The sequence below is a fragment of the Scyliorhinus torazame genome, chromosome 12, assembly GCF_047496885.1.
Source record: "Scyliorhinus torazame isolate Kashiwa2021f chromosome 12, sScyTor2.1, whole genome shotgun sequence".
Taxonomy (NCBI): domain Eukaryota; kingdom Metazoa; phylum Chordata; class Chondrichthyes; order Carcharhiniformes; family Scyliorhinidae; genus Scyliorhinus; species Scyliorhinus torazame.
Window position 1 is genome coordinate 5,112,115 of NC_092718.1, and position 14,555 is coordinate 5,126,669.

General features: G+C 51.0%; 1 protein-coding gene across 2 annotated transcripts in view; it reads right to left on the reverse strand.

Moving 5' to 3' along the window:
- Positions 1-9,352: 9,352 nt before the first annotated feature.
- Positions 9,353-14,555, reverse strand: part of LOC140387355 (BTB/POZ domain-containing protein 1) — a 54,494-nt gene continuing 49,291 nt past the window's right edge. For both annotated transcript variants that reach the window (XM_072470308.1, XM_072470309.1), the window contains exons 7-8: positions 13,574-13,720; positions 9,353-12,793 (exon numbers count right to left, since the gene is read on the reverse strand). In XM_072470308.1, coding sequence (XP_072326409.1) covers positions 12,632-12,793; positions 13,574-13,720 — 309 coding nt within the window. In that variant the 3' untranslated portion in view covers positions 9,353-12,631. The remainder of the gene's footprint in view (positions 12,794-13,573; positions 13,721-14,555) is intronic.

Genomic DNA, 14,555 nt, shown 5'->3' on the forward strand with positions numbered 1-14,555 from the left:
TTCACTAGTTTGCAATCACTGGCGTTCACTAGTTTGCAATCACTGGCATTCACTAGTTTGCAATCACTAACTTTCACTAGTTTGCAATCACTGGCATTCACTAGTTTGCAATCACTAACTTTCACTAGTTTGCAATCACTAGCTTTCATTAGTTTGCAATCACTAACTTTCACTAGTTTGCAATCACTGGCGTTCACTAGTTTGCAATCCCTAGCTTTCACTAGTTTGCAATCACTGGCATTCACTAGTTTGCAATCACTAACTTTCACTAGTTTGCAATCACCAGCTTTCACTACTTTGCAATCACTGGCTTTCCAATCACTGGCTTTCACAAGTTTGCAATCACTGACATTCAGTAGTTTGAAATCACTAACTTTCACTAGTTTGCAATCACTAACTTTCACTAGTTTGCAATCACTGGCTTTCACTAGTTTGCAATCACTAACTTTCACTAGTTTGCAATCACTTGCTTTCATTACTTTGCAATCACTGGCTTTCACTAGTTTCCAATCACTAACTTTCCCTAGTTTGCAATCCCTAGCTTTCACTAGTTTGCAATCACTTGCTTTCACTAGTTTGCAATCACCAGCTTTCACTACTTTGCAATCACTAGCTTTCCAATCATTGGCTTTCACTAGTTTGCAATCACTAGCTTTCCCCAGTTTGTAATCACTAGTGATTCCAAACAAACCTGTTTGACTTTAACCTGGTGTTGTAAGACTTCTTACCCCAGTCCAACACCGACATCTCCACATCAGAGTGTGGAAACAAACATTACACTTCATCCATTTAATGTGTTGAATGTTCCCACTCATCGTAACCGGTTAATTAACCCACCAGGATAAAGTTCTTTATTCCCCTTCTGCTCCCATTGTTCCTGCTTCTGTTAATGCTCCAACATTTACCTCTCCAACCTCTGATGCTGGCCACCCCTGCAGAATATTGTCAGCATTTTGTTTTCATATTAAAACGTAATGTCATTTGGAGGCAGTTGAGGCAGCATTTTAAGTTGTGGGCGGGGTCAAGAGATGCCGATTAGGGGAAACCATTCATAGACATAGAATTTACAGTCCAGGAGGCTATTCAGCCCACCGAGTCCGCACCGACCCTTGAAAAGAGCACCCCACATAAGCCCACACCTTCGCCCCTTACCCGTAGACCAGTAACCCCACCCAGCCCTTTTGGACACTAAGGGCAATTTAGCACGGCCAATCCACCTAACCTGCACGTCTTTGGACTGTGGGAGGAAACTGGAGCACCCGGAGGAAACCCACGCACACAGGGGGAGGATGTGCAGACTCCGCACAGACAGTGACTTTTGTGAGGGCCATGAAGAATCGAGCACGGGTTCTAAGGATACAAAGTAATAACATTTATTTACAATAACACATATATATATATATATATATATATAATATATATAACAGCAGCAACTTCCCCTTGCTGCACATTCCTTCCTGCTGGTTCCAAACTGGCCAGCTTTATTTATACTTGGAGTTTACTAATGGTTTCTCCGCCCCCCCTCATTGGGGAAGCTCATACTCCCACAGGATTGTGGGATTGTCATTAGTCGGACTCGTTTTGACGCAGGCCGGACACCATTTGCACGCGGCGCTGGATCAGGCGGCGTGTAACGAGACGGAGACCGGCGCTTCCGTGATGAACGTACATCCACGGCCCGTGGACCCGAGGATTCCCCCTCTGATGCATCTTGTGTCTCCATCTCGGCGTCAGAGTCTGCTGCCTCCGTCATGTCAGCGTCTCTATCTCCATTCGGTTCTGTAACGACCTGCGCAGGTTTTGAGTGAGGCACCAGTGGAAGATTGTGAGGGCTACCTTCCTTTGTCTCTGGGCTCTGTGGCTGTAGAAATGAGCTCCGGGGGCGGGGAATCTTTGGCGGGGATAGTCTTCTGGACCGAACGTGGTCTATATGTTTGCGCTGGAGACGACCCTGGGCTTGCACCTGGTAAGATATAGGGCCCGTTTGGCAAAAGATTACGCCAGGAACCCACTGGGCACCACCAGCAAAATTCCAAACGAACACTGCCGAATCGGCCGATGCCGAGAAAATCCCTGTCCCTGCCGTTCTTGTGTGCGGCGTACTTTTGCGCCAATGTCCGGGAAAAACATACTAAGGCGGGTGCGAAGTCTCCGGCCCATTAGGAGTTCTGCGGGAGCTACCCCAGTCACCACATGGGGGGTGGTCATATACGTAAACAAAATGCAAGCCAGTCTCGCGTCCATACAACCCATTTGAAGCCGGGTGGTAAGGGGCAGTGCGGATATGGCGTACGCCGTTCATCTTCATGAACCTCGCAAACTCCTCACTCGTGAATGGAATGCCGTTATCCGTGACCAGCAGCTCGGGGAGGCCATGCGTACTAAAAGATAAACGCATCTTTTCAATTGTTGCGCAGGACGTTGTCCCCTGCATCTTATGCACCTCTAGCCATTTAGACTGGGCGTCAATTAATAGAAGGAACATGGATCCTTGAAAAGGACCTGCGAAATCTGCATGCAAGCGTGCCCAAGGCCGCCCTGGCCATTCCCAGTGATGTAGGGGCGCGGCCGGCGGAAGCTACTGATGCTCCTGGCAAATGGAACAGTTTTGGGCCACCTTCTCAATGCCGGTGTCGATGCCTGGCCACCAGACATAACTCCAGGCCAACATTTTCATTTTGGACACACCTGGATGCCCATTGTGCAAGTCTCTTAGTATCAGCTCCTAGCCTTTTTCCGGGACAATCACACGCGTCCCCCACAAGAGGATGCCGTCTTCCACACTGAATTCTGACAGCTTGGAGGAAAATGCCCGCAACTCGCCTGGGAGCTGTCTATGCTGCCCACCATACAGGACTATGTGCCGAACCTTTGACAGGACTGGCTCCGTCTGGGTCCACTCACGGATCTGTGATGCCATGACAGACAAGGTGTCCATAAAATTTAGGGTAGCAACCACCTCACCAGTCGTGGGGGTCGACATGGGGCCGGTCGATAAAGGCAATCGGCTCAGTGCGTCGGCATTTGCTATCTGCGTTCCTGGTTTGTGCTCCAGAGAATACTCGTATGCAGCAAGCAACAAAGCCCAGCGCTGGATCCGTGCAGAAGCAATGGGCGGTATTGGCTTCTCCTCTCTGAAAAGTCCCAGTAGAGGCTTATGATCAGTCACGATAGTGAAATGGCGGCCATACATGTACTGGTGGAAGCGTTTCACCGCAAAAACCACTGCCAGGCCCTCCTTCTCAATCTGCGCGTACTTTTTCTCCGCTGCAGTCAATGTGCGGGAGGCGAAAGCTATCGGTCGCTCGGCCCCATTCTCCATCTTGTGGGACAGGACGGCCCCAATACCATACGGGGATGCATCACATGTGACGAGCAAAGGCTTTCCAGGATCATAGTGGGTTAGTAACCCAGACGACAATTGTTGCTTTACCTGCCGGAAAGCTGTTTCTTGCGGCTGACCCCAAACCCAGGTGTGATTTTTCTTTAGCAGAAGGTGCAAAGGGGCCAGCGTAGTTGCTAGATTGGGGAGGAACTTCCCGTAATAGTTTACGAGACCGAGAAAAGAACGAAGATGTGAAATGTCAGTCGGGGCGGGGGCCTGTTGAATCGCACGCGCCTTCTCTGCGACGGGGTGCAAACTTTTGCGGTCCACCCGCTAACCCAGGTAGACTACTTCCTTTGCCTGAAATACGCACTTTGTGCGACGTAAACGGACTCCAGCCTCCGAAAAGCGTCTAAGGACAGCCTCCAGATTTTCCAAATGTTCCTGCTTCGACGTCCCTGTAATCAAAACGTCATCTAGGTAGACAGCAACACGTGGTAAACCTCTCAAAATGCCCTCAAACAGGTTGAAAAATAGCGCAGGCAGAGGATACTCCAAAGGGCAACAAGCTCCGGTGTGTATTAATCGTTACATATGGTCGGGAGGCAGCGTCCAGCTCCAACTGCAGGTAGGCGTGACTCATATCTAATTTTGTGAACGAGAGTCCACCTGCAAGCTTCGCGTAGAGATCCTCTGTGCGAGGCATTGGATATCGGTCGAGTCGGGAAGCCGTATTCACTGTAAGTTTATAGTCGCCACACAAGCGAACTGTGGCATCTGGCTTTATTACAGGTACAATTGGTGCTGCTCAGTCAGCAAAACGGACGGGCCCCCCGAGCGGGATCGTGGCCCCCCGAGCGGGGTTGCGGCCCCCCCGAGCGGGATCGCGGCCCCCCCGAGCGGGATCGCGGCCCCCCCCGAGCGGGATCGCAGCCCCCCACCCCACCCCCCCCCGAGGGTGATCGCAGCGCCCCCCCCCCCCCCCCCCCCGAGGGCAAGACTCGTGTGCGTACCTTCTGTCAGGAGTATGTGAGGGGGTCGACAAAGAGGCAGAAATCTAGGGTTGAGGTGCTGGAAAAGGTGCTCGACCTGGAATCACGTCTCGGTCAGCCCGATGAGGACCCGGCCCTGCGGCTGGTGTACAGAAGGGCGCATGCGGGACCTGCAACTTGTCAGGTCCCGCGACACATACGTGAGGTCCGAATCCAGATCCTCATGAACATGGATCGCCGATCCCCTTCTTCTACTTGATAGAGGGGCATCACTATAGCACAGTGGTTAGCACTGTTGCTTCACAGCACCAGGGTCCCGGGTTTGACTCCCGGCTTGAGTCACTCACTGTCTATGCAAGTCTGGAGGTTCTCCCCGTGTCTGCGAGGGTTTCCTCCGAATGCTCCGGTTTCCTCCCACAAGTCCTGAAAGATGTGAATCATTAGGTGAATTGGACATTCTGAATTCTCCCTCAGTGTACCCGAACAGGTACCGGAATGTGGCGACTAGGGGCCTTTCACAGTAACTTCATTGCAGTGTTAATGTAAGCCTACTTGTGACATTATCATTATTATCATTATAAAAAAAAGCACAGGGTTTATCAGCAGCTCCTTACGCTGCTGGCCAACGACGGGTCCCTCGTCTTGGATCCGAGGTCAGAGCCCAAATCCAAAGCGCCTTCTTCTCTCCGGATCGGTCCAGCGAGGATACTTGCAGAGTTTTGTGGGAGGATGAATGGTAGAACCCTCAAGAGTATTGAAAGTCAAAGAGATCTAGGAGTACAGGTCCACAGGTCATTGAAAGGGGCAACACAGGTGGAGAAGGTAGTCAAGAAGGCATACGGCATGCTTGCCTTCATTGGCCGGGGCATTGAGTATAAGAATTGGCAAGTCACGTTGCAGCTGTATAGAACCTTAGTTAGGCCACACTTGGAGTATAGTGTTCAATTCTGGTCGCCACACTACCAGAAGGATGTGGAGGCTTTAGAGAGGGTGCAGAAGAGATTTACCAGAATGTTGCCTGGTATGGAGGGCATAAGCTATGAGGAGCGATTGAATAAACTCGGTTTGTTCTCACTGGAACGAAGGAGGTTGAGGGGCGACCTGATAGAGGTATACAAAATTATGAGGGGCATAGACAGAGTGGATAGTCAGAGGCTTTTCCCCAGGGTAGAGGGGTCAATTACTAGGGGGCATAGGTTTAAGGTGAGAGGGGCAAAGTTTAGAGTAGATGTACGAGGCAAGTTTTTTACGCAGAGGGTAGTGGGTGCCTGGAACTCACTACCGGAGGAGGTAGTGGAGGCAGGGACGATAGGGACATTTAAGGGGCATCTTGACAAATATATGAATAGGATGGGAATAGAAGGATACGGACCCAGGAAGTGTAGAAGATTGTAGTTTAGTCGGGCAGTATGGTCGGCACGGGCTTGGAGGGCCGAAGGGCCTGTTCCTGTGCTGTACATTTCTTTGTTCTTTGTTCTTTGACTGCCGCAGGTCGGCTTGATACTCTTATAAGTCTGGGGGAGCTGACCAGCGCCCTCGACAGCCTGTCCAGGGGCAAAACCCCAGGGCTGGACAGGCTGACCTTGGAGTTCTGCAGGGTGATCTGGGATGTCTTGGGGAGCAATATGCGGGGGTCCTGGTAGAAGGTATCGCGACTCTGGAGATGCCCCTTTCATGGCGCAGAGCCACCATTACCCTGCTGCCAAAGAGGGGGGATCTTCGCCACCTTAAAAACTGGTGACCAGTCTCCCTCCTCAGCACGGATTACAAGGTATTCGCCAAGACGATGTGTTTGCGCCATGGCACCGTGCTGGCCCACATGATCCACCCTGACCAGTCCCACACGGTCCACACAACGTCCATCTGGTCCGGGACCTGGTGCATCGTTCCCAGTGGGCTGGTGTGTTGAGTGCCTTCCTGTCCCTTGATCAGGAGAAGGGGTTTGAAAGGGTGGATCACAAATATTTATTTAGGACTGTGCAAGCATTCGGGTTCGAGATACATTTCGGCGCCCGGATCTGACTTCTGTACACTGCCGCAGAGTGTCTCGTTAAGGTTAACGGGTCCCTGACGGCGCCCCTTCGCTTTGGGAGAGGAGTGCATCAGGGCTGCCCCCTGTCTGGCCAACTCTATTCTATTTGCGTGGAACCTTTCAACAGGTCGTCGGGACTGGTTCTGCACGGGCCGGGCATCGGGGTGGCCCTCTGTAATTACGTGATGAGGTGCTCCTCATGTTCACCGACCCTGTTGACCTGCGGAGGATGCGAGAGTACCAGGCTGTGTACTCCGACGCGCCCTCTGCCAGGATAACTGGGCCAAGTGTTCTGGACTCCTGGTCGGTCTGTGGCAGGTGGACCCCCTCCCAGAGGAGCCCAGGCTTTTCACCTGGAGCAGGACCAGCCTCCTGGACTTGGGTGTCCACCTTTGCCCGGCTGAAGTTCCTGGCCGGCGAACTGGCAGGAGCTGGAGACCAAGGTTATCGCTTGCTTGAGACGCTGGACAGGACTGCTCAGAGTGCTGTCTTACAGGGGTCGCGTTCTCGTCACAAACCAGCTGATAGCCTCCATGTTGCGGTACCGGCTGGTCACTTTGACCCCTCCATGTTGCGGTACCGGCTGGTCACTTTGACCCCTCCATGTTGCGGTACCGGCTGGTCACTTTGACCCCTCCACCTGACTTTGTCACAAAGCTCCAGAGAACGCTTGTAGAGTTCTTTTGAAGACTGCACTGGGTCGCTGCTGAGGTTCCGAGTATCCCGCTTAGGGAGGGCGGCCAGGCGCTGGTGTGCCATTGCACCTGGGTGGCAACCTTCGGTCTTCAGACCCTGTAGCGATACCTTTACGTTGGTGAGCCCTGGCGACGCATTTCTTCCACCAGGTGCACGGCCCGAATTATGACGTGCGGCTCCTGTTTATAGATCTGCAGGGTCTTCGTTACCCCCAGCAGGTGCTGCCCGTCTTTTACCAGGGCTTGCTCAAAGTCTGGAGCATGGTCTCCTCGCACCGCAGCTCCCCCCCAATCAGGGGTGGTGGCTGTCATCAGGGAGCCGCTGCTCAGGAATCCACACCACCGCCAATACCATTTCAAGTGGCTAGCGGAGGAGCGAGCTGTGGCTGCCGGGGTGACCAGGATCATGGATCAGTGGAGGAGCGGGCTGAATGACACCCCACGAGTTAGCACAACGTGCGGCAGTGGATGTCCAGCTTGCAACCGATGCCATCCGACATCTGGAAACAGTTGTGCTCGGACTTGATGGCACTCGCGGTCAAGAGGACACGCAGGTGTGCGGTCGTCTCCCGTCTGGGCGAAGCCCTGCCCGGACAGAATTCCACATTGGCCCCAGGCCCTGAAACCTCCCTCGGGGGCTGGTGCCCCACAATCCTAGCCTCCTCGTGGAAATGCTACAAAATACCTTTTCGCACTGCTTGGAGGAGTTTCCTGTCCGGGCTGCTGACACCTGTCACCACCTTGCCCTCACCAGGACTCGCTATGGGCTGCCTTTTTGCCATCTGGCTACAGAGATCCCCACTGGATGTCCCTCTTGGAGGAGTCCTCCCCCTCAATCTTGGGGACCTGGGGTGGAGGGTGTTGAATGCAGCAGTGCCGTACAACCACCGATCACGAACTCCCAGGAAGCCTGCCATTTTAGTGGCCTCGTAGCGTTCGTGGACCATGTTATGTTACATGGTACAGGCTTTTTAGTTTTCCTTTTTAGTTTTCAGAGAAATCTTTTGTTGGAGGTTTTGTTTTCACTTCAGCCCCACGCTCCTGATCTACAGGCACCCGGTGTGGAGAGGGGCAGGGAGGGTGGAGGACCCCCTTGTGAACTTGTTCCTGGGGAAGACGCCATTTATAGGCCCAGGCAGTGGGCGACCGAGAGGGGTCGTCCAACCAGACTGTCTGGCCCTCATCCGTGGCTATGTTCGTGGCCAGGCGTCTCTAGAAAGGGGGCATGCGATGCCCACAAGCACCATCGAGGCCTTCTGTGCCCAGTGGGCATTGCAGGGGTTGGAGTGCTTTACTGACCCCTTTAATTGCACTTTCATTAGATGTTTTCAGGTTTCCGTTGATCTTTGTTGCTTTCGGACAGTGCCCCTAACAGGCGCGGCCCTTGCTTTGCCCCCCAGTTTGTTTCCTGGTTGACCTCACAAGAGTGGCCAATCCACCTAACCTGCACAGCTTTGAACTGTGGGAAGAAACCGGAGCACCCGGGGTAAACCCACGCAGACACGGGGAGAATGTGCAGACACCACACAGTCACCCAAGGCGGGAATTGAACCTGGGTCCCTGGCACTGAGTCAGCAGTGCTAACCACTGTGCTACCAAGCTGCACATACATGGCCGGGCAGGAGGGTTTTTCATAAAACACGCAAACAGAATTTAGCACGACTTAGGGATGGGGTGCGAGTCCTGATCTACAGTGTCTGTGGGTTGGTAGGAAACAAAACGCAAGTAACAAGGAGATGATGGAATAACTGATCCCTGGAACTGACGGGCTTTGCCTTATCCTGAATAATCAGGATCACACGTTTTGTAGAAGCAAAATCACAAACAGTTCACCCCATAGCCGAGTCCTCACTCCCGCTGCCCAATATCTGGGTCATCTGTAGGCAGCCCAGGGAGCTGGTTATCACAGCCCAGGGATCTGGTTATCACAGCCCAGGGAGCTGGTTATCACAGCCCAGGGATCTGGTTATCACAGCCCAGGGATCTGGTTATCACAGCCCAGGGAGCTGGTTATCACAGCCCAGGGATCTGGTTATCACAGCCCAGGGAGCTGGTTATCACAGCCCAGGGAGCTGGTTATCACAGCCCAGGGATCTGGTTATCACAGCCCAGGGAGCTGGTTATCACAGCCCAGGGATCTGGTTATCACAGCCCAGGGAGCTGGTTATCACAGCCCAGGGAGCTGGTTATCACAGCCCAGGGATCTGGTTATCACAGCCCAGGGAGCTGGTTATCACAGCCCAGGGATCTGGTTATCACACAATCAACTTGAACTTCTGAAGACAATGGAATAAACACTCCCCCTAGATTAGAGTTTGAACTACAACTTTCCAAACACATTTATTAAACAAGAAATGGATAAATAAGGAGGAATAATGACAAATTATAAATATACAATAATTACAAGGTTAAATATACCCCTGTAATAAAGAATGACAAACCATTGTGCTTGCTCAATGTGAACTACAGCTATCTCAATGTCCCTAACTATGTGCATTATCATGTCAGGCGGAGATATACTTCCACAATTTTACTGGGTCAAAGATAATTTGGAAAGGTACTCTGATTCAAACCCGCACAGGATGCTTCTCGTTGAATTGAATGGTTTGACTCTTTCCACCAAGAGTTTGCACTGGGCGACTGTGCTTTAAAACAATGTAAGACAGTTCCTGTGCCCGAGGCCAGTTTTTAAACCACAAGCACTGTGACAAAAAGCCATAATGCATCACTGGTAAAAATGCTCACACCGTTATTTACGTCTCCTCTATATCCCTGCTTTGATATGCATAAAACTGATCTCTCATGAACAAAGCATACGATTCACAAAGGTCTGCATTCCAGAAATAGCACAAGGAGAACTGTTTCCACCGGGGTGGCACGGTAGCACAGTGGTTAGCACTGTTGCTTCACAGCGTCCCAGGTTCGATTCCCACTTGGGTCATTGTGCAGACATCCTCCCCGTGTGTGCGTGGGTTTCCTCCGGGTGCTCCGGTTTCCTCCCACAGTCCAAAGATGTGCAGTTTAGGTGGATTGGCCGTGATAAATTGCCCTTAGTGTCCAAAGGGTTAGGTGGGTCTATTGGGTTATGGAGATGGGGTGGAGACGTGGGCTTAAGTGGGGCGCTCTTTCAAAAAGGGCTGGTGCAGACGCGATGGACCAAATAGCCACTGTAAATTCTACGATTTTACAATTGGGATTTCTTCCAATAAAACTCAGGCAGACAAATAAACAATTAAATAAATCGTCCAACTAATATTTTCATAACGAAGAGTGAACAATAAATTACAGACAGGTCAGTGCTAGTGGGAAAGAATCACAAGAAATGGGAGTGACTGCTTGCTGCACCATCAGTTACTCCACAGGCTTTTCACACTCAGTACTGAGCCCATCTGCTGCTGTCGGTTGTGGATATAAACACTGGAAGATCCACTCCACGTGTCTGCAGCAAGGGAACATTTGGAGATAATTGGGTTAAAAATGCAAAAGCAGGGGCGGCACAGTGGTTAGCACTGCTGCCTCACGGCGCCGAGGTCCCAGGTTCGATCCCGGCCCCGGGTCACTGTCCGTGTGGAGTTTGCACATTCTCCCTGTGTCCTGCGTGGGTTTCGCCCCCACAACCCAAAGATGTGCAGGGTAGGTGGATTGGCCACGCTAAATTGCCCCTTAATTGAAAAAAGAATTGGGTACTCTAAATTTAATTATTTTTAAATGCAAAAGCAGACAACAAAAAGCCCACCTCCCTGGACAATCCATGTCCAGGATTGTGACTGGCGCCGAGTTCTGGGAGCTGTAACATTAGGACCTCCTGTATAAACTGGCCAAGAGTGAATTTGGATGGTAGAGTTGGTTAAAATAGTTCGTAATTTCAGAGTTGAATCTGAAATAGGAGACGGCCATTCAGCCCCTCTATCCTGTTGCACCATCCAATCAGATCGTGTCTGATCACTATCCCAACATTTACCACCCTTTATTCCAAATCCCTCAATCCCCTTACCCAATAAAAAACCGATCAATCTCAGTTAGAGCTCCAAATGACCCACAGCCTCACCCGCTTTCTGGAGAGCATTCCAGATTTCCACTGCGTTTGGTGTGAAGAATGTTTCCTGACATCAGCCATTAAAGGCCTGATTCTACTTCTCAGAATCTGCTCCCTTGTTCTGAACTCTCCCACAAAGCGAATAGTTTCTCTGTCTTCCGTGTCAACTAAAACTTTTGAACAGTGTCCAAAATCCTACTAATAAGTTATATTTTTCCAAGAATGTTGTTTGAATAAATGGGGTGGCGGGGCTGGTTTAGCACAGTGGGCTAAACAGCTGGCTTGTAATGCAGAACCAGGCCAGCAGGGCGGGTTCAATTCCTGTACCAGCCTCCCCGAACAGGTGCCGTAATGTGGCGACTAGGGGCTTTTCACAGTAACTTCATTGAAGCCTACTTGTGACAATAAGCGATTATTATTATAATAGGAGGAAATGAACTGAAACATAGAAACTAGGAGCAAGAGTAGCCATCTGCCCCTTTGCACCTGCTCCACCATTCAATATCATCATGGCTGAGGCTCAAACTTAACACCACACTCTCACGCTCTCCCCTTGCCTCTTGACACCGTTAAGAGAAATCTATCTATTTCCTTCTTAAATATATTCAGTGATTGAGCAGATTCGTCCCACACACAGAAGCTGCCTTCGAAGGTTGGCACAAGTGAAATGTGCTGATCTCTTCAGGTGACCCTTCACTTTCCCAGCTCTCCATTAACTATTAAAAGTAAGCTGCAAGCCATCTGCTCTGCCCTACACTGACAGTCCAGTCCTAATGAGCAACAGGACTTAGCTGGTCAATAACTCTGGATGCACATCAAGTCCTTGTTGAGAGTTCACAAAGGTGTTTAAGGCACTTCCATAGCAGGGGCAATAAAGTGGGGCAGGTCAGTGCACACTGACATCACCCTGGGAGGGACCTCGGTTGCTGGTTGACAGTGGTGGAAAGCAGATTCTCACGGCAATATCTCCCAGTCTGGAGCTCAGTATTGAGCAAAGTACAGTCCTTGGTGAGTGAACATTCCCAACACCTCCTCAAGGGGTGGTTTAAAAATGCTAAGTGATCAGCATCTGATGGCAGATCCGGTGAAGGTGATGGGGATCAAAAATGTTTTAATCACTGCACTAAATATTCTGTGAACCCAACAGTGCTGATTCAACTATGAAAAACACAAGTTCTGTAACCCAACTCCAAACACAACTCCTGCAATTGGCATCCATTCAAACATTCTCCTAATTGTAACGTTACTTGTAATTGTTATGTCAGTTATTCGGTGTAGTTTGGAACTGGTGCTGCTTACCAGTCCACTGTAGCCCTTCTCACTAAACCTTGGCTAAACCTGACGGATGCGTGTTCTCATCTCCCCATATGTGGAAAATCTCAGGAGACTCAACTCATCAATTATCGCTGGCTTTAAATCCCACTGCTCTTCACCTACAGCAGGCATCATCTCTAAAGGAAATAAAATAGCAGTGAAACAGAAGCCACCAAGCGTGGCATTAAACAGCTGTTTCTCAGTCAGTCGAGGCGAGCTCCAGGCCTCCGAGTCAGGCTACGTGTAAAAGATGATCTCTGGAATCTGCCCATCTTCCACAGACGTCCCGTTGTTGTTTCCCGGCACGTTGAAGAAGACAAAGTAAGTGTTGATCCCGGTGGTGGGGGATTCGTGGATGACCTTCCGCAGTCCCTTGGTGCCGTAATGAGAATCAGGCCCCTGACAGGAGGCAGAAAAGGGAAGCATATTAGAAGCAGCAGAGCGGGAACAATGAGGGAGGTCCCAGAGTGTGAACTGCCGAGACGGAAACCTCCAGTGCACATGGAATACTGGGAATAACCTCCATATTAAATATATTTCCTGTAAACCTTTCCCCAATAAAACAATCCTAGCTCACATTCAGAATGGGATCAGCCTGTGTAAACCTTGTACAGCACTGCCACTCTGTTGAGGATTTAATTAGTGTGGGGTTGACATACACAGCTGCCTTTATAAATGTCAAACATGGGCATTTATAACAGAAATACAAAATATGTTCATAATTGGCGACTTTAAAACAAGGACTTAATTAATTCTATACAACTGGTCTAATTACCCCTCACTCTCACCATTTGGACCCTGAACGATTTTGTACACTACATCTATAGCCGCGGGTCAGGTCCCAGGTTTTACTATGTATGTGCAGGTTGCTGACCTCCTGGTCAGTCTGACTGTTACTGCCTGCTGAAAGAGCTCATTGGAAGCACCAGGCAAGGTCAGGGTAATGATAGTAACTATGCCCAACTCAGATGGAGCACAGTGCAGCCACTGCCAGGCTGAGCTCAGACATGGGGAATGGATACACAAACACAGTGAGGAGAGAGTCGGACAGTAACGAGAAAGGAAGGAAAGAGAAACTCCCTGCTCGCAGAATTCACTTGGCAGAAGAAAAGCTTCCAATGCAATTGGCTGAGAGAGGGGCCATTTCGGAGTCAAAGGTTCCTGAGGATGAACGGATACCTTGAGAGTCGCACAGGCGGTGTAGCTAACTTTTGGTAATATCTCAATGGGCTCCTTGAACATGACCCTGAACGTATTGGCTGTCCCGTCACAGCAAAACCCTGTGTCGTTCTGTCCGAGTGTTACATTCTTCTCATTTTCAATGATCTGGAAAGAAAAGGTTAACTCAATTATTTCAAATGGTCACAAACACCAGCCCCACCCCCCAAGCCCAGTTACTGACCACAAACATCCCCCCCAGCCCAGTTACTGACCACACACACCACACCCCCCCCCAGCCCAGTTACTGACCACACGCACCAGCCTCCCCCCCCCTCAGCCCAGTTACTGACCACACACACCAGCCTCCCCCCGCAGCCCAGTTACTGACCACCCCCCCAGCCCAGTTAGACCACACACACACCACCCCCCCAGCCATTACTGACCACACGCACCAGACCACAATCAGCCCAGTTAATGACCACACACACACCCTCCCTCAGCCCAGTTACTGACCACCCCCCCTCAGCCCAGTTGCTGACCACACGCACCAGCCTCCCCCCCCCGCAACCCCGTTACTGACCACATGCACCAGCCTCCCCCCGCAGCCCAGTTACTGACCACACGCACACCCCTCCCAGCCCAGTTACTGACCACCCCCCCCCAGCCCAGTTACGGACCACACGCACCAGCCCCCCCCCCCCCCCCTCCCCCCCCAGCCCAGTTTAGAACAGTACAGCACAGAACAGGCCCTTCGGCCCTTGATGTTGTGCCGAGCCTTGTCCGAAACCAAGATCAAGCTATCCCACTCCCTGTCATTCTGGTTTAGCACAGAGCTAAATCGCTGGCTTTGAAAGCAGACCAAGGCAGGCCAGCAGCACAATTCAATTCCCGTACCAGCCTCCCCAAACAGGTTCTCCTGATTAACCTTTTAGTCATTCTCTGCTGTTCTTTATATTCTGATCAATCATCTGACCTGTCACTCACCTTTGTGCAGTTATGT